Source organism: Sebastes fasciatus, chromosome 14 (genome assembly GCF_043250625.1).
Source record: "Sebastes fasciatus isolate fSebFas1 chromosome 14, fSebFas1.pri, whole genome shotgun sequence".
Taxonomy (NCBI): Eukaryota; Metazoa; Chordata; class Actinopteri; order Perciformes; family Sebastidae; genus Sebastes; species Sebastes fasciatus.
Genome location: NC_133808.1, coordinates 10,486,230 through 10,504,431, shown reverse-complemented (window position 1 = coordinate 10,504,431; position 18,202 = coordinate 10,486,230). Strand labels below are relative to the sequence as shown.

Below are 18,202 nucleotides of genomic sequence, written 5' to 3'. Positions count from 1 at the left end.
AGTAAAAAGGGAGGCTGTGTTTAAATCACAATCTATTATTTAAAGTTTGTTTGTACTCAGTTTAACCCATGGTTGGGTCTGTTTTAATGGAGAGACTTCACAGGTATGATACGCAAAGAATTGTGGTTGAACTGCTGATCCATGTCTTTTTTGATATGTCCTGACATACTGTATGAATTTGATGGACACTTAGAAACAAGTATTTCTTCTTAATTATCCCATATAGTAACCTGGATTTATAGACAGAATCTATCGATTTCAAGTGATGGCCAAATCCCCCCCACTAAAAAAGAGAAATATATTGACATACTGTATATCGGTGTAATTGCAGTCCTGGTTTCTCTCTCTCTGACTCTTCCGTTCACCTGTTTATCTCCCTCAACCCATCTCCCCTGCACCTCTTATTTCCTTGCTTATGCCTCTGCCTCTGAGATCTTAACTGGCATGTGACCTATATGATGTGGACGTACCCTCATATTTTGGTTTTTACAGGTGCCACGCGGACTAAAGATGCCAGGGAGCTCCTCTACGCGAGGCAGAAGGTGGTGGTGACCACCAAAGCGTTTGGGCTGCAGGCTATCGACCTGGTCTACATTGACTACAAAGATGTAGAGGGGCTGAGGCTGCAGGCCAGAGAGGGCGCTCTCATGGGCTTTACAGGTAAAGTTCTCAAATCTGCCCCTGTTCCATTAACTAAGGTCACTACAAGTCTGTCCATCCTGGATACCTCTGGTTTCTGCAGTTGCTTCACATCGTTCTCAGTGTTGGCTCTTTATTTGTATCCCTGTGGATACAATAACGGACTTCCCTCAACTTCCTGTTGCAAGCTGCATTCAGGCTATCCAACATTTCAGTTTTCACTCCTCCTTCCCTCTGTTACTCTGTCTTGCTCTTCCTGCGTTCCAAGTGAGAATAGGATGTATATAAAAAATTAAAAAAAACACACAGCGGAAGGATGCAGAACATCTGGCTTTTCATTTATCATCAATATAATTGTATTCATTGTAATGGAGGTCTTGCCTCAAAGAGACCAATGTGTCTGTGATTTTAGACCTGGCTGCTTGTCTTTGTTGTTTGCACCTCAGGTGCTGCTGAAGTGAATTGTGAACAACGCCGCTGTCTTTAAATGCTTTTCTGACATTTCTGTTATGCCCACCATGAATGTTTTTGTGCCCGTGTGTATGTGTGTGTATGTGTCTGTGTGTGTGTCTGTGTGTGTGTGTGTGTGAGAGAGAGAGCATACCTGCTCGCGTGCAAATGTGTACAAGAAGTATGATTAAAGGGAGTTAAAGTAGTGGTAGCGTCTACTTTAACGGCGCTCTGTGTGTCTCCGTAGCCAGGCAACGCTTTCAGAATGTGTGTGTGCGTGTGTGTGCGTGTGTGTGCGTGTGTGTGCGTGTGCGTGTGCGTGTGCGTGTGTGTGTGTGTGTGTGTGTGTGTGTGTGTGTGTGTGTGTGTGTGTGTGTGTGTGTGTGTATCAGACCACAGAAGGCAGGACAGCCTGTTCCAAAGTGGCTATTCCAGTCATTCTTCCTCCGCTGCAGCAAATATATATTTATGCTGTAATTTTCATCCTTTTAAGGGCGATTATTTTAAAACCTGACATATTTCACACAGTGGTCTAGGGGAAATATGTTTTATTTACTATGTGGTAATGCTTAGATTGTCTTTCTTCAAAATGAGTGAATGGAACAGAACAACGTCAGCAATTAGCCAGCTTCCACACTGGAAAGAAATGGAGAAAAAAAAGCGCACTTGACACTTCTTTTTTTTGGGCTTTGCAAATATTGTGAATCTCTGCTCTCCATGTTGCACTGGCCCAGACGCACGTTACCTGCACTTCACATCATCAAATCATGTTGTAGGAGAGCTTCTTACTGTCTTATACGGCAACTTATTTTCCAGATGACCTCATTTGCCACTATTCTCTGGTGCTGCGGGTTTGCGTGCGTACGTGCATTTCTCTGTGTGTATATCGGAATTATACAGCTATAGTATTGTGCAAATGTCGTTTTGTTTTCGATGACTTGCGCCTTTTTCCTGTTTGCATTTGTCTTAATCAGAATGACATATCCTTTTTTTTAGCAAACAGTAATTCATAAAAGCAAGCCCGAGGTGGTGTTTGTATGAGGTAAAAGATATAAAAGTGGAAGCAGCCGGTTGATGAAATAAATGGTCAGATTTGATATGGAACAGAGCGCTGGATTAGTGGCTTACAAGCCATGGGCACTCTGTATAATCTTAGTTAGTAGCTATTACTGGCCCGAGTGTGCTTAAGCAATAATACGGAGCGGCCAAAAGCCTCTACCTGTGCAGTAATTGACCTTGGCACTACCTAAGCCGCATACAGCACCCATTAGCACAAAACACACTGGTGAAACACACAAACACCCGGTGCTTAAATTCTGCAAAACCTTGACAAGTATCAAATCTGTTAGGGAGGAAGGTCGTTAATTTTGGGGGATTTAATTGTGTCTTGACTTTAAAAGCACCTTGTTTTTATGTGCTTGTACTGTTGCTGCCAAGACTCAATGATCCTTCTAAAAGTGTTTTTGCCTCCCCAGAAATAGAAATCGGTTCCACAAAATACCCTGCTTTCAGGGACCGCATTTCACTTCCATCCCGGGGACCCTGCCCATCATTCGCCTGAGAGCACTTTGCTAAATAGCAATCCTCCAATGAGGTGCCAGCACCACATGGCAGGCCGGGATTGGCTGGAGGGCACGAATGATGCATTTTAGGAGGAACCAATGGGTTGTGACTGAGGGCACCTGAGTCACCCTGTCTGTTTCTTCGCTCCGTCATTCTCCTGTTGTCCTACACACACACACACACACACACACACACACACACAAAGAGCCACCCTCTTTGAGTATATTTACTGCCAATTTCAGTGTGGAAACATGCTCCTGCCTTCAGCCTAGAAGTAAAACAGGTGGCAGAGGAGGGAACAGAGACTCCTCTTGCCTCAATCCTTGTAGAATGCAACATACATGCACATAACACACACACACACACACACACACACACACACACATACAGGTTGTTGCATTGAAACCGATTCACAATATTGGTATGAGATTGTTATTTAAATACTACAGACAAGATGATGCACAGATAAACATACATAAGATTGCTCGCACACACACTCATACACATCTCCAGCGTAGCTCTGGGGAGTCCTCGGGCTGTTAGTCCAACAGAAAATGTGCAGTTACAGTCTCTGCTTCACAATGACACACTAACAAGTGCCAAATGTCATATTTTGTAGCATACACATTTTCCCTCAAAGGTATCTATGAATCATTAGTTGCAAGTCAATGAATATATGCTCTCTCATTGGTACTTGTTCAAGCTTTTTAACTACAATGTGTTGATTGTGTGTGTCTTTCTGAGGTTAACTGGGGTGAGCGGAGCTGGATGAAGGGAGTGGGTTCTCTCCTCCCCTTTCCGCTCCTCTCTTCCTCTCCTCTCCTGGGCAAAATTTTTTCGCCCGTGCAGCCCGCCCGCTCGGCCACCTTGAAGGATTTGTTGTCGGCGACGGAGCTAAGCCCTAAAGTGTCGAGTTCCTGCTGGCTGCCGCTGAGCCGTCGTTCCCACCAGACGTTTCATAACCTTAACTTATCACTACAAGTTAGATCTGCAAATGTACATGGGATTATGTCTGTGGCGTTAGCCCACATTTAACTGGGAGGGAGTGGGAGCGGGAGGGCGGGGGGATCGTGTCAGACAGAGCTTTAACTCCATGTTAGGCTTGTTTTTCGGTCGGATGTGAGATTTCTGGAAGGTATGCAACCACTGACAATGGACATTTATAGAGACTGTACAGAGGCAATAGAAAATGTATTCATAGATTCCCTTCATATTTATTACTTCAATAACAGAATATTTTTAGTAAGAATGCATGAAAACATTTGTTTATATCAGGGCTGTCAACCGATTACAATATTTAATCGCGATTAATCGCATGATTGTCCGTAGTTGATCAAATAAATCTCACATTTTTTTATCTGTTCAATATGCACCTTAAAGCAAGATTTTATATATGTATTTAATACTCTTATCAACATGGGAGTGGGCAAATATACTTTCCTTATGCAAATGTATGTATATACATATTACTGGAAATCAATTAACACGAAACAATGACAAATATTGTCTAGAAAACCCTCACAGGTACTGCATCTAGCATAAAAAAAATGCTCAAATCAAAACATGGCAAACTGCAGCCCAACAGGCAACAACAGCTGTCAGTGTGTGAGTGTGCTGACTTGACTATGACCTGCCCCAAACTGCATGTGATTATCATAAAGTGGGCATGTCTATAAAGGGGAGACTCGTGGGTACCCATAGAACCCATTTTCATCCACATATCTTGAGGTCAAAGGTCAAGGAAACCCTTTGAAAATAGCCATGCCAGTTTTTCCTCGCCAAAATTAAGTGCAAGTTTGGAGCGTTATTAAGCCTCCTTCACGACAAGCTAGTATGACATGTTGGTACCAATGGATTCCTTAGGTACGCAAGTTTTGTCAATGCGTTAAAAAAATTAGTGGCGTTAAAACGAATTTTCATTTATATCTGTTTGAACATGGTTATAAATATACTTGGTATACAGGTATCCATATACAGTAAGCAACTTATGTTACATAATGAAGTTTCTGTTTGACAGAATGGCTGCAAGCAGAAGGGAGACACATGATGTCCTTCATGATGCACAGCATCCTCTGACTCACCTCAGTGCCATAGGACATACTGACACATAAACACACAGTCTTGTGTATTTCCTGTTTCTCCTCTGTCGTTGCCTCTCTGTGTCGTGGTTCCTCTCTCTCTCGCAGAAACAGTGCCAGCTGCAATCCCTCCCAATTCTCAGACTTCTTATTTTTTTTTCCCATCCACGCAGCTGTTTGCTCAACAGTTTTCATAAAAATATTTGTTTTGTTGTTTTTATCAGGGAGGGTAATTGGCACAAACTGTGTTATTGATAGCTCTGTGCCAACAAGTAAAAACATTTTTTTATTATTTTTTTTAGAACAAATGGCTCTTGTATTTGATTTGATTTGAAACCACAGCTAGCCCGCTGTTATCATTAGCATATTTCACTTTCTTTCTTTCTGTGTGTGTGTGTGTTTCTGTGCAGGTAAGCAGGTTATCCACCCAGGGCAGATCCAGGCTGTGCAGGAAGAGTTCTCACCGAGTCAAGAGAGGGTCCAGTGGGCCAAAGAGCTCATCGCTGCTTTTGACCAACACCAAAAGGAGGGCAAGGTAACGTTAACATCCTCTTCACAAATAAAGTAAAATCGCATTATTTTACAGTAGAAAAAAAAAAAATCTTTTGTGTTAGTGTTTTGGTGTAAAATTTGAAACCATAAATGCTCATTGCTGAGACGATTCAGGAATGTAGCAAAATAAGTAGATGGTTGCAAATGCAAAATGAATAGATAACTCAGAAAAGACATGCAGCCCGTTGCTCTTATGATTTAGTTTGTTAGCATTTGTCCTGATTTTTCACTTATTATTTAATTGAACTCTGAGGCTACAAGCTCATTAAAATGTCACTTAAGTTCTTAAACAGAACAATCCATTTTTTCCAAAATTCCGGTAAAAAAACTGACTTCACAAAACAACTAAATATATTTTTATAAATCCTTTCACAAATTACAAGGAGGGAAGAGACCTTGGATAATTTGTACACGAAACTTTCTGAAATGCACATCTCCAGCATGACGTCGTATCTGTGTTGAGCCTCTCTCTGCTCTGAGACTCGGACTGATCCTTTGTGTACCCTCTCACACACCTCTGTAGTTCCAGAGAATACATACTGTACACCCCTGGGTGACTCTCAGAGACAACATAGGGGACGAGGGGGTGGGTGGGTTAGGTGGGGGGACTGGGCCAATTAAGTGTACAATATTATTGTTCCTAATTTAGTGCATGGTTGGATCCTGTGTGTTGAGCTCTGTGGGCTATCTGCTGAGGTAATACACAATCTGCCCACACCTCTCTCCCTGCCAGGGCTGCTCCTACTAAGCATCGCCCGAGGGATTCATATCCTACCCATCCCTCTGCCGCGCTCTGTGTGTGTGTGTTTCTGTCTCTCTGTGTGTGTGTGTGTGTGTGTGTGTAAGTGTGTGTGTGTGAGGGTTTGAACAGCGAGCAGGGTCAGTCCCTTTGTCTCGCAACACGACAGGTGCTTGTTTTTCATAATTCTCACCTCCAGCTATTGACTGCTTTTTTTCCTGACTTGAGGTTTCTCTGAGATCTTTTTTAAAGTAGTATATTATACCAGAAAATGTATAATTAGCTAATTTTTATACATTTTTTTCTTATTCTATATGTTTTTCCTGGCAGTTTTTAATGCTTCACTGGATGTGTACGTGCTTGGTACATTTTCTTCTGCAACTTCCTCTTTGCTGTAATTATTGACTTTGTTTAGTACGAATTGCTACAGATTAAAAAGTATATTTATCTATGCCACACCCCCATACACACAAAAAACACATATTATGATGGTTCTCATAAAGTGGCATGTTACAGTATGTTTTTTCATGCAGTAATCTACTTCCTGCATGTGTAAACCCCCATCCTTCATCTTGAGAGAGTGCATTTTACTGCTGGTCTAATGTTTCTCTTTCTGCTCTCTCCTCTTCTGTTGCAAACCTGTTCAGGGTGCGTTCACCTTCCGCGGCAGCATGATTGACATGCCCTCGGTGAAGCAGGCACAGAACATCGTAACGCTCTCCGTCGTGGTGCCAGGGATATAACGCCACTGTTTGGGGAAGAAAATGGGAGGAACTGCACGAGTAAAGGTTAAAGGACACCGGGACTGTTGCAGGTTTTCTTGACAACAAAAGCACCTCAAAAGCTTATGAACTATGTTGCCTGACATAAGTGGACGCTGGGAATTGTGGTTTTTAATTTAAGTTTTTAATAACTGTTGACATGTTTTGGTTGCTATGGCAGTTGAAGTTTCACTTTTGCTGCTGTTTAAAATATACCTTTCAACAATATAAAATGTGCACATAGCGAGTCGCAGCAGCAGATATCTGCCTCTTGAAACCCGAGTGTCGCCGATTACTGCCCCGTGTGGGGCACTTTCTTGGCACGCTCTGCGGTGTGTGTGTGCGCCACCATGTCATTCTTCTGTGTGTGTGTTTGTGCCCACGCCTCCCATCTCTCTCCTAGGTCATGATGAATGCTCTCCCATCTCCACGGTCCAGGCAGCTGGGCGAAAGGGTAAACAAACACAACAAGCCACTGTTGTGGATCCATTCATTGGGCCCCAGTCCTCTAGTCAGGCCTCAGCCCCCTGCCCACGACCCGACTCGCACACATCAAAGTCAGATGGAAGTGCATAAACTCACGATTTAGCTTTTTTTGTGTCAGTCTCCTTAGTAGAGACATGCAGCTCGCCCTATGGCAGCTGTGAGCCCGTGGTCTTGATGGAGAAGGCGTGTGGCGTCAGACACGCCGTGACCCCGTACGGAAAAATAAACACTGCGTACATGCACATGCTGCGGCGGTATTCTTTTTACCTGATCTTTCATTTAACACAGTTAAACTTGGATGTTCAGTTTCCAGATAAGGTTCAAACCTTATCAGCATCCCTCCTCTTATCCAGTTTTAAATGGTCACTTTTCTTAAAAAAAAAATGAACTCCCAAACAAGTTCAGTAAAGTAATTTGTTGTGCTGTCACATATAAAAGTACAATGGGTCTCTGTGCACGTCTGACTTCCAGAGACAGTGAAGTGGGTGTGATGTTGGAGTGAGACAGATTAGTGGCCATGTTGCTCCAGCAGACCAGGGCCGAGGCTTTGTCTCTCTGACGGCGGATGGGAGGATAATTGGGGGGGTGTTGAATGGTTAATAGTGCCATTGGTGACCATGGTAATGAAAGGCACCATACCTCCCCTACCCCACCTCATCCACTCATCTCTCTCTCCCTCTCTCTCTCCCTAGTACTGTATGATCTATTGTGTCTGGGGCAGGACTGTGGTCTGTGCCAGGCCAGGCCAGACAAAAAGATCGAAACCACTCCTGCGCCCCGCCAAAGACCCGAACAGTAAGCTGTCTCTTTGGCATTTGGCCACATATTTCCCTCACCCCTGGCTCACTTTTTTTTCGAAATCCACATTCAAGCTTGTTTGTTTGTTTTTCCACCCAATCTACCATTATACCCCGAGGTTGGTGGACAAAACTGCCATTATGTTTGACTTTCATTAAATAAAGCCGCACACATTATTTCGGGGTAGAGCCTTTTTTGTGAGGCTCTTGCAGATCTGTTGAAATACATGTTGGACAAACCGGATCTGGAATTCGGTCGACCTTAATATGTTTCTTCCACTTGTCAATTACATCATTTGTAGATTGTGAGCACTGATTGCTCAACATGTCTTGTTTTTGTTTGACTGTCATTAAAATGGGTTACTCAGATTTTGATCGAACTTTGAAACACTTTACTGTGACATTTCATTAATGTATCATTTCTTGCAGCTAAGTCTCGTTGCAGTCCGATCTGAAATTAATGCAGAAAAAAGCTGCAGAATGAAAATCAACTATGATTCTTGTGTGACTAATAATAATAATAATATAATGAAGTGCAGTAAAAAATTGTTAAAACAATTCAATATGAATAAAGAACTGTTTGGCATCTCATGTTTGACACTATTATCTCCATCAATATATGTTCAAATGACAGAAAGCAGTCAAGTGCATGAACGGGTGTTTTCTCCTCAGATTGATGAATTTGCACATTTTAATTCAAATTTCTTGAAAGTTTTGTACTCAAATGTTGAATAAAAACTACTTTGACCGAGCCAGAGTATACAGTATAGAGCTGCATACTATAGGGAGCAGAGAGTCATCCTTAGACACATGTGTTCAGAGTTGAAAAGAGGCTCACCAGGTGTCTTTAGTGGTGAAGGAGGCCAGTCAGATGGGACAAACTTGGGCTTTTTTTTTTTTCTCCGAGCTGCTCTGCACCAACAGGTGTCCCCACAGACAGGAAGGCAGCTCTGTATAAAGCAGAGGAAGCATCATGCAGGGACAAAACAACTCTTCTGAGGATGATCAGGAAAGAATTTGGCCAGTTTATATTCTAGCAAAACACAACATCCCCCCTGAGTTTGACACATATATTTTTTTTTTGCTCCATCCATTCAGCCTGCTCTTATTATGTGATATTTCTACACTTTTTTTTTTTTTTAAAAGGTAAAACAAACATCCTTTGGTCTTTTTATAGAGCTGGTTTTGCTCAGACTTTGCAACTCAATAACATTTGGGGAATGAAAAAAAAAAAAAATCCCAAAGATTTCAGTGACATCTCTGTAGATTAGAGGAATGCATTCCTGTCTGCTTCCGCTGTGTAATTCTACATGACATTTCTATTATGCGTGGAATTGATATAATCTGCTCAATCCGCTCGGCGGTTTTATTTAAATACATCTCTCTGCTGCTCCCCGAGAGAGTAAATTACAATTAACACGATTATAACCTCACCAAATTGTGACGGGAATCAATTAGGCTGCGAGCAGTATTTCATAGCCCGGTAATGTGCTGGTCGAGATTGCTTTCATAAATTATGAGGGACAGCGCAGGCGGAGAAAATGCATGTATGCAAAACACCGTCAGAGGAAAATTAAAACGAAATGTTTTACATATTTTTCCATTAATCTAAATGGGACCCGTGTGGCAAGGATGGTTTTATTCTAATTCCCCCGCCCGGGGATGCCCAAATAATGACTTGATGTTTTAATAGACTTCTAATGACAATATATGACAAAGTAATTGCAGCAAAAAAAGATTATTCTAAAGCAATAAAACGCCTCGTTATTGGAGCTGCAGCACAGTTTGAGAAGTGCAAACCTATTAGCAACAAAAAAAAAAGAGGCTTGAAATATATATATATAACGTGCGCAGAGCTGATCAACATAAAACATTTAGTTGAAGCTAATTAACTCTGTTTCAATATTTAGCCATTGTTTAAATGGATTAGAACATTTTCAGTTAGGGGCTCCAATATAGGCCATCTTGTGAGTTCTTCATTTTCAGGATATCCCAGTGCCTGAGGCACACAACATGTTACTTTTAATTATCAATTATTGCTTCCAAAAAATAATAATAAAAAATGCTTTAAATTAAGAAAATAAATGTTGCCTTCTTTTTTAGATTTGAAAATACATGAAATAATGCAGCTGCAAAGAAATGTTTTTTTTATGTAATTTAAGAATAAATTAATCTAAAAATAAAAGGCGGATTAATTCAAAAGCATGGTCTGTTAATAAAATCTTTTACTTTAATTTATCTTGTTTGGGTCATTTTCTATTCTATCCTGCAATAACAAGCGAGCCTTCCTATATACCTCCACACTTTATTAATTCAGTATTTATTCTGAATATAAAAACGCATGTTAGAGGAATATTTTGTTTGCTCAGAAACCACCAAAAGCATTTTCTTTTTTCTTTTTACGCACAGCCTTTTATTTCCCCTCTGATGACAGACGCATGTCCAGCCTCCTTTTCTTTTTTCTTCCCCAGTGTGTTTGCATGATATGAAATTCACCTCGGCCTGTCTGTCTGCCTGTATGTCTGTCTGTGTGTCTGTGTGTGCTGCCTGAGTGATCTGGCACATGTGGACCATTACTAACTTCATTTGTGGAGACCTTTTGTGTGAGTCAGCGAGGCAGTCCGAGGGGACGGAATCAGGATCAGAGATGTTAAATCCAAACTTTTTACTTTTTTCCATACACCTTCATATTGTGACATAAATCATTTCTGATGAAACTATAACACCCCAATAAGCCTCATGTAAAGCTAAATAATATTTCTAAACAAAATACAATTTTTGTTCATATAATATGAGTTGATTATTTATTTTTTTGACACTGCTGGTTAAATTTAGTCAATAATTCATCCCCAACACCAGACAGGTATATAAATATTATAGTGCTTCCCACCTGCAATATGTCTATCATAAAGGTGATGGTGTGGGAGGAGGTGTCTATCTCTGTTTAATTTACCCACCAAACTTGTCCAGGCCTCCATATTTGAAGGCCTTTCACGCTTCTTGCAGTTCTTGGAGCTCCTTTTCTCTCTTAGGTGTGTTTACCTGGTGGATTAATATCATAAATAAAAAATAACAGAAATTAAACAGGCTGTCAACATCTTACCCTCAGAGGTCTCCTATATGCAAATGATGTTGTCCCATAAAAAAAAATAGTCAGATGATTTTTTTTAAATGTAGGTAGAAATATATTTTGAGGTGACTTTACCTTCCTCCTCTTCCTCGGCCCTCCTCCTGGCCCGACTCCCCCCAGACTCCCTTCTCCTTAACGGGCTCAGATCAAAGGCTGACCGGGCCCCGGCGGAGACCACTAAAACCCGCCCGCTTTGTCTGCTGTTGCCAGGAGTGAGGAAGGGTGTCGAGGAGGAGGGGTGGCATGGTAATGAGACTCGTTACAAAAAGTCTCTGCAACTTTTTCTTTTTTACCTCCAAAGTGTCCATCTGTCTTCATATCTCACAAAGTTGTCTGACTTCAACTTTATTCATTTTTATTTCTAGTATTTCCTGTGGATGACAACAACAGCAGCACATTTACATGTTATAGGACAAACAAACAATAACCTGTAATGTATAAGGTGAATTAGCCGGATGTGAGAATTTTTTTTGCATTTCATATTTCTGGAATATATTATGATATGAAGCCATTACATTAAATATAAACCCAGTACCACTCCGAAATACCCCCCTATAAGCAAACCAAAAAAATGCAGATATCACACACATAAGAAATGGTAGCACTCTAATGCCAAGTTTTCTCTGACAAATTAGATTTTCTAATGTGGGACAGTCATTAAATGTGGGACACTGAAAAGTCTAAAAAGGCCTACAAAATTACCATAATTAATATAGGAAACGTGCAATCCCATGTTCAGAAATGTTATCACTTACAATGTTATTGCTGTTACAAAACCTATAGGCATAGGTGTGGATGTTTTATGGAGAATCGAGCAATATCAAACAAACAATAAGACTATAAATAATAATAAATAAATAATAATGAATAAATAGATTTGAAGCATATTAGAAAGACATTAAATATCAATAGTTTTATTGACTTTTATTTGTTTGAAGAAGACCCACTGGAGCTTAGGTGTCCCACATTAGGCTGTGTCCCACTCACCCTATATGACAGAATGCATATTTTTTTCTGATTCACATCTTATGGATGTATATGTCTAAAATGCAGCTTTTTTAATATAAACGCGCACATTTCTGTCCCAATTAACGCCCTTTTAATTAAATGATGGAACCGCACCTACCTAGGCTTGTTGTCTTGTTTGTTTGTTTGTTTGTTCTTTGTTGTTCCCTGAACGCACCAGACAAAAGCAGACCAATAGAAAGTTTTACGCGACCGACACAGACAGTTTAAGGGAGAGAGAGAGAGAGAGAGAGAAAAAAAAGTACCAGCACCTCATAAAATGTCTGCGGAGGTCTGTCTGTGGCCATGCAGACACACACACACACACACATGAGCGGAGATCAACTCTCACACCTGCCTCTTAGCAGCTAATGAGGCAGGAACATGTTAAAGCCAAATGAATGCTTCCATATTATTTTTTTCTCTCTCTTATATTGAAATAAAAGTCTCATATTGGCAAAAATATTCGACTGGGGGGGTAACTTTTCAGATCTTCCTAGAATAGAATAGAGACTTTATTGTCATTGTCATTGAAAACAAAGAAAAAACAGTTTAGCAGCTCTTGGCAGTAAAAGCAAACATAAAAAACATTCAAATCAAAATGTAGAAAAATAAATGGATCATAAAGTGCAGGTGCCATGATTAGGGTCCAGCAGCTTCCTCTGCTCTGCTCTCTTTGTTCAATATCTGAGGATGTGCCATAAACGCTTCCACTATTCATTTTGAACCTCACATTTTCGATTCACAGATTTGGGAGCAAAGTGTTGCAGGTGACTTTTTGGGGACATTCACAACTTTTCACGCAGCGCTTTAATAACAGTGTGTGTCAACTCCAGCCTGCAGAGTTTACAGTTTATAACCAAATATCAAACACAGTGCTGTTCTCCTCTTTTTCACCTTAGAAATGGTGCCAAAAATGTCTTTTTGCGCATTTAAAGCTCCATATTTTCCTTTTCTCTGCACAATCGGAAAAACCAAGCTTTCTGATCTGCTACCTCCTCCCTCTCTCTCTTTTCTTTCTCTTCCTCTCTCTCTGTCTCTCTCTCTCTCTCTGTGTCTCTGTGCCGTTGAGCAGGTGGAGGCCTGCGCACCTGCACGCACAGCTGCGCGCACCTTGTTATTGCTGCCGCTGCTTGACGCACAGATGAGCGCAGCACACAGCCAACAACACAATCCCGACAATATAAACCTCTCCAGTGCCACAGCCCTCCGCCTCAGCGTGCTCCACTTCTTTTTATGGAGACATGCACTATTTATCAGTAATTTAAAAATAAAATGGCAAACAAAAATATTTGTTTTTATTAAATATTTTCCAAGTGAGGAAGGATGCAGCCTATATATACATATATCTATATCTATATATATCCCAGTCGTCTCGCCGTCTATCTCTTGTTTGTCATGCTCGGGACTTCAACATGACACCATCTAATCCAATTAAACACGATAACCCTGGACTCACGTATTATTCTCTTCCTTTTTTCCCCTTCAAGTTGCTGACAAGCACTCTTGGTTTTGTGTGAAAAGAGAGAGTCAAGAGCCCTCTCTTAATCCCGGTGCACGACTAGGAGTGATTGAAAAGTGAAAGAAAGCCCTCATTGGTCCTCGAGCTGGATGGTGTTTTCTTTGTCCAGTACTCTGGCTTTTTTGTTTAGTGCGGTCATCACGCGTAGCGCTCCATTCTCTTTAAGGCCTTTAAAGGGGGAAATCACGTCCACTGGGCTGCTGACAGTTATTAGTTTGTTATATATCAGCAGAGAAGAGTATTGAAAAACATAAGAAATAATCAGCCTGTATTCATTATCTTGTTAAATAGTTCAAACTTTGTTGTAATCCAAACAGCCTGCTAATTGGGATTTAAGGAAACAATCATTTTAAAGTGTGCCTAATTAGTCGTTTGTTTAAATGGTTTAAGCAGATTATAGGCCTGTAATAAAAAAAAAAAATGACAGATAACATTCAATCCTCAGTTTTAATCAAATACAAACCGTGCAACTTATTCTGGGATAAATAGTTGTACAAAATTTCAGCTCCTACCAGAATAATCAAAAAAAACTTGAAATATAACAAAATTAAAAATGACATCTGGCATGTACAAGTTTTTATTCCTATTTTGTTTAAATTGTTGCAAATTTGAGAAAAGAGGGGAAAAAGGCGACACGTTTTTTCCATAAAGCCGACATAACATATTGTAGGTGTAGCAAAATGACAGGTAATTGACATTAATCCGCTCTCTCTGAGACTCAGGGGGGATCTAAAGTAAATGGGGATACGGTTAATGAAGCACCACTTGCCCTTTGAATCTCGGTCACAGTGTGCAGCGCCGGGGAAGTTTGGGAGAAAAACTTCAACTCGTTTAACATTATACTTCCCTCATGCATCATGCATCATAAATAAAATATGATGAGGACATCTACAGCAATGATTGCGCTCCAAATGTTTCAGTGAGGTCCAAATTGTTGGAGCGGATATACTGTCAGAATTAAAAAAAAAAAAAAAAAAAAGCTCCGAGGAGGATTTAAGCACATGAACTTTTTTTTTTTAAGTGATGACTCAGTTTATTGCTCTATGACATCTCTTGTGGAAATTGACGCGTCTCTAATAATGCGCCATTACCAAATACCCCTTTTCAGTTTTCCCCCGCAACCACAAGGTTGTTATTATGCTTATTATAATTCATATTGGGAGTTCTTCCCTATAGGGGCTGTGACAGACAGACAGAGGCCAGGTGTGGAGAGGTACACTTGGAGCGCGCCTCTCCTCTCCTCTCCATGCAGCACGCCGCTCCGGTGCTACAGGGGCCCTGCGTAATGAGGGCACCTATGGGGGCCCTCCTGGATGGAGAGGTGTCCTAACCCAGGTCAGAATTTGAAGCACCGACACCTGCGCGTCACCTCCTCCTCCTCCTCCTCCTCCTCCTCCTGGCTCCCCATCACCCAGAGTTCATACTCTGCGCACAACTTTTGACAACGATAATGATGCGCATGGTGATGCTGAAAATCTAAGGAGGGGCTGTGTAGTAGTAGGGAAATAAGGACTCTCCGTGTTTGAGCAAGGGGAGGGGCCCACCTTGCATTTTTTCTCCTCAGGACCAATTCACTTCTTCTGCATCCTTCACAATCCACAAAACAGTCAAATATCTGTTCTAAAATGTTAAAATAGGCAAACAAAATCAGGCAGATTAGCTCATGTGAACACTGGATAATGATGTGATAAGTTTCAATTTTCAAGTTTATTTGTCATGTGCATTTAAAAGTACAGTGTGCAATGAAATGCATTTTACCCTGGCTCTCTCTCGGCCCTTTAAATCTATAACACTAGATAAATACTACAATAAATAAGACAATACCTGAGAATAAAATTATAAAACAACCTAAAAACATCCATAAAACAATCCACAGCTCTGCATTCATTTAGTGCTACTGTTCAGTAGTCTGACCGCCTGCCTGAGGGTAAAAACTGTCTCTGAGGCGAAAGGTCCGAGCTCCAATGCCCTGTAGGCGCTTCCCTAAAGGGAGATAAGAGAATAGACTATATGTGCTGGATGACTTGTGTCCTGCATGATACAAAGTGCTTTCTTCCTGCAGCGGGTGGTGTAAATGTCCTGTAACTGTGGTAACAGTGATCCAATAATTTTGGATTGTTGTTTTCACTGTCCTCATCAGGAGTTTGTGGTCATTTGATGTAATGTTGCCAAACCATACCAGTATGCATCCAGTTAAGATGCTTTCTATTGTGAACCGGTAGAAGTTGATTTTTGTGGATATACCATGTTTCTTTTAACACCTCAAAAAATAAAGTCTCTGTTGTGCTCTAAATACAGCCCTCTTGTAGATTGCGGTGCGAACTATCAGTCATGTTAATAAAATATCGCCATCTCTCAAGGTTTAGTGTCACTAAGATGGATAAGCTTTGATAGTTTGTGAGATATACTGTCATTTACCATGGCAAGTGTCTAGGAAAGGGCCAAAAGGTGGCCATCCCCAACGGAGCTGGCCTAATTATACAATTAGTCTTGTGATTGGGACCGTCCAGAGCTAAGTGTCCTGTGGGACAACCAGACACATTATGGCTGTCATCAGTATATCTTCACAGCAAGTAAAAGAGCTCGGCCTAATAAGTGTTATGTCCTTTAGATGAGGTGTGATCACTTTGATTCAACATGTTTCTGAAAACAGAATTTCTTGAAACATGTTTTTCTGCAGACACAAAGCGAAAGCGACTAATGGCAAAGTGGATGGAGAGCTTGTTTCCTGGACACCATTAATACCATAGGTCATCTTGGTATTCAATCATTTATGCCTTAAGCCTCATCTGGGGCCTCAGCGGACCAACGCCACATCTCTTTTTGAAGCCGTCGGTCAGATGGAGACCCCCATATCTCAATCTCATTGCCTATCCAGCCATATATCCTTTCTGGCTTATCCCTGGTCAGTTGGAAAACATCAAGACACCACATTTTCCTTCTGCCCATCCAGAGCCATATCTGTCGTTTCCAAAACCCAAGTGCTGTTAAAGAGAATGAGGCTTGTGATGTTTGGCATCCATGCAGGCACCTCCACAAAGTCAGAGGGAGGTCTTGGCTCCGCATGGTCGAGGAGGCAGTGATGCCTCCACACTGGATACTTTACTGCTTGTGCACTGGCTTATCACATTGGATTAGAGCTCCTACAGTGAGACTGGAAGCTGAGGATGATTGGTAACCAACTTCACCACGTTGGCCCATGATGAACACAACTACGTGAAGACAGTCAGATGTTCGTAGAGTCAAACCCTTATCTGTTGTTGGCACAGATGACCAGTGTGTCCTTTTTTTTATTACCAAGACTGCTCATGTTCCCTCTCTATACTTCCACTCTCTTCCCTTTCCTCCTCTCTTCTTTCCAAGGATGCCCTCCTTCTCCCCAGCTGTGATTCCCCCCACTCTAAATGCTGACCTTTTCTGCAGTAAAACCAGATGCATTCATGGCCCCGCCATCTGATGTTGCAGGCGTGATAGTTCTGCACAAATCTGGCACCGATAGCAATCTTCGCCCACAATGGAGGAAGTGATGGTGAGAAAGACGAAGCAAAGGAATGGGGGTGGATTAAAATAGTGGACTGGCACTATGCTTTTGAAATCATTTTTGATCAATCATAGATAGGTTTTTCAGATATGTTATAGGGTTGGAATTGAAAGGGGAGATACATGGATTTGAATTTGATTACTAGGGGGCCGTGGTTGGCGAAAGTAATCCTTTCACCAGAGGCCTCAATCTGGTATTTTGACCCCCAGGTCAGTTTATAAGTGTCAGCATGTCTTCAATAACAACAAAAGTAGACTATATTATGGAGTGCAAAGCATGAGCTCACATCATATTGATTTACATTTGTCTTTATACTTAAAAAAAAAAGCCCTTAACAATACAAATTATTCAAAAATAAGTAAAACATGATGTTCTTCATGTGCCAGAGGTGAAGCTGTTTCTTTTAGTTCAGTGTAAGCTATCATTCCCTGGGCACAAATCAAAATATCCTACACTGAAAAAGTCCATCTGCTTCTCTTTTGATAGAGTATATAGTTCCCCATTTTCCCTCCACCCTGTCAGCCCTAGTTTCCAAGTACGCTGAAGCCTACATCCTGCATTTAGAGGCTTTTAGGAAAGCCCTGTCATTCAATGAGAGACTACTGGGGCAGCATGCTCGCGCTTATCTGCACTTTAGTTTCTATTTTCTGGCTGGTGGGCTATATGAGGGCCAGGTAGCAGGGCCTGGCTCATGCGGTTGTCCGTGGACGACCTTGCTCTCCTCACCTACTGCCTTGGAGTGGCTCCCAGTCCTGGGATGGGGCTTTGGACCGGAACCAAGTCTCTACCCCCACAGATGTTACTGAGCCACCAGATATTATGTCAGTTTCTGAGTGATGTATCATGCTCCTCTGAATAGAAGTGCACGACTTTATACACGTGACAACCGAGGAAAATCAGTAAAGTGACCCCATCACTAAAAGATTCTGTTATAATTAT

At 41.3% G+C, this 18,202-nt stretch overlaps 1 protein-coding gene and 1 long non-coding RNA gene across 2 annotated transcripts in view; one reads left to right on the top strand and one right to left on the bottom strand.

Moving 5' to 3' along the window:
* clybl (citrate lyase beta like) overlaps positions 1–8,850 on the top strand; it is a 78,095-nt gene extending 69,245 nt beyond the window's left edge. The window contains exons 6-8 of the mRNA XM_074658680.1: positions 493–660; positions 5,141–5,265; positions 6,669–8,850. Of these exons, the coding sequence (XP_074514781.1) occupies positions 493–660; positions 5,141–5,265; positions 6,669–6,764 (389 nt within the window). The 3' untranslated portion in view covers positions 6,765–8,850. The remainder of the gene's footprint in view (positions 1–492; positions 661–5,140; positions 5,266–6,668) is intronic.
* Positions 8,851–8,903: 53 nt separating this feature from the next.
* Positions 8,904–12,476, bottom strand: LOC141782393 (uncharacterized). The gene is made up of 4 exons (XR_012597107.1): positions 12,322–12,476; positions 11,271–11,566; positions 11,023–11,107; positions 8,904–9,015 (listed from the first exon to the last, which is right to left on the bottom strand). It is a non-coding gene; the product is annotated as an uncharacterized LOC141782393 (long non-coding RNA).
* Between the last annotated feature and the right edge of the window lie 5,726 nt (positions 12,477–18,202).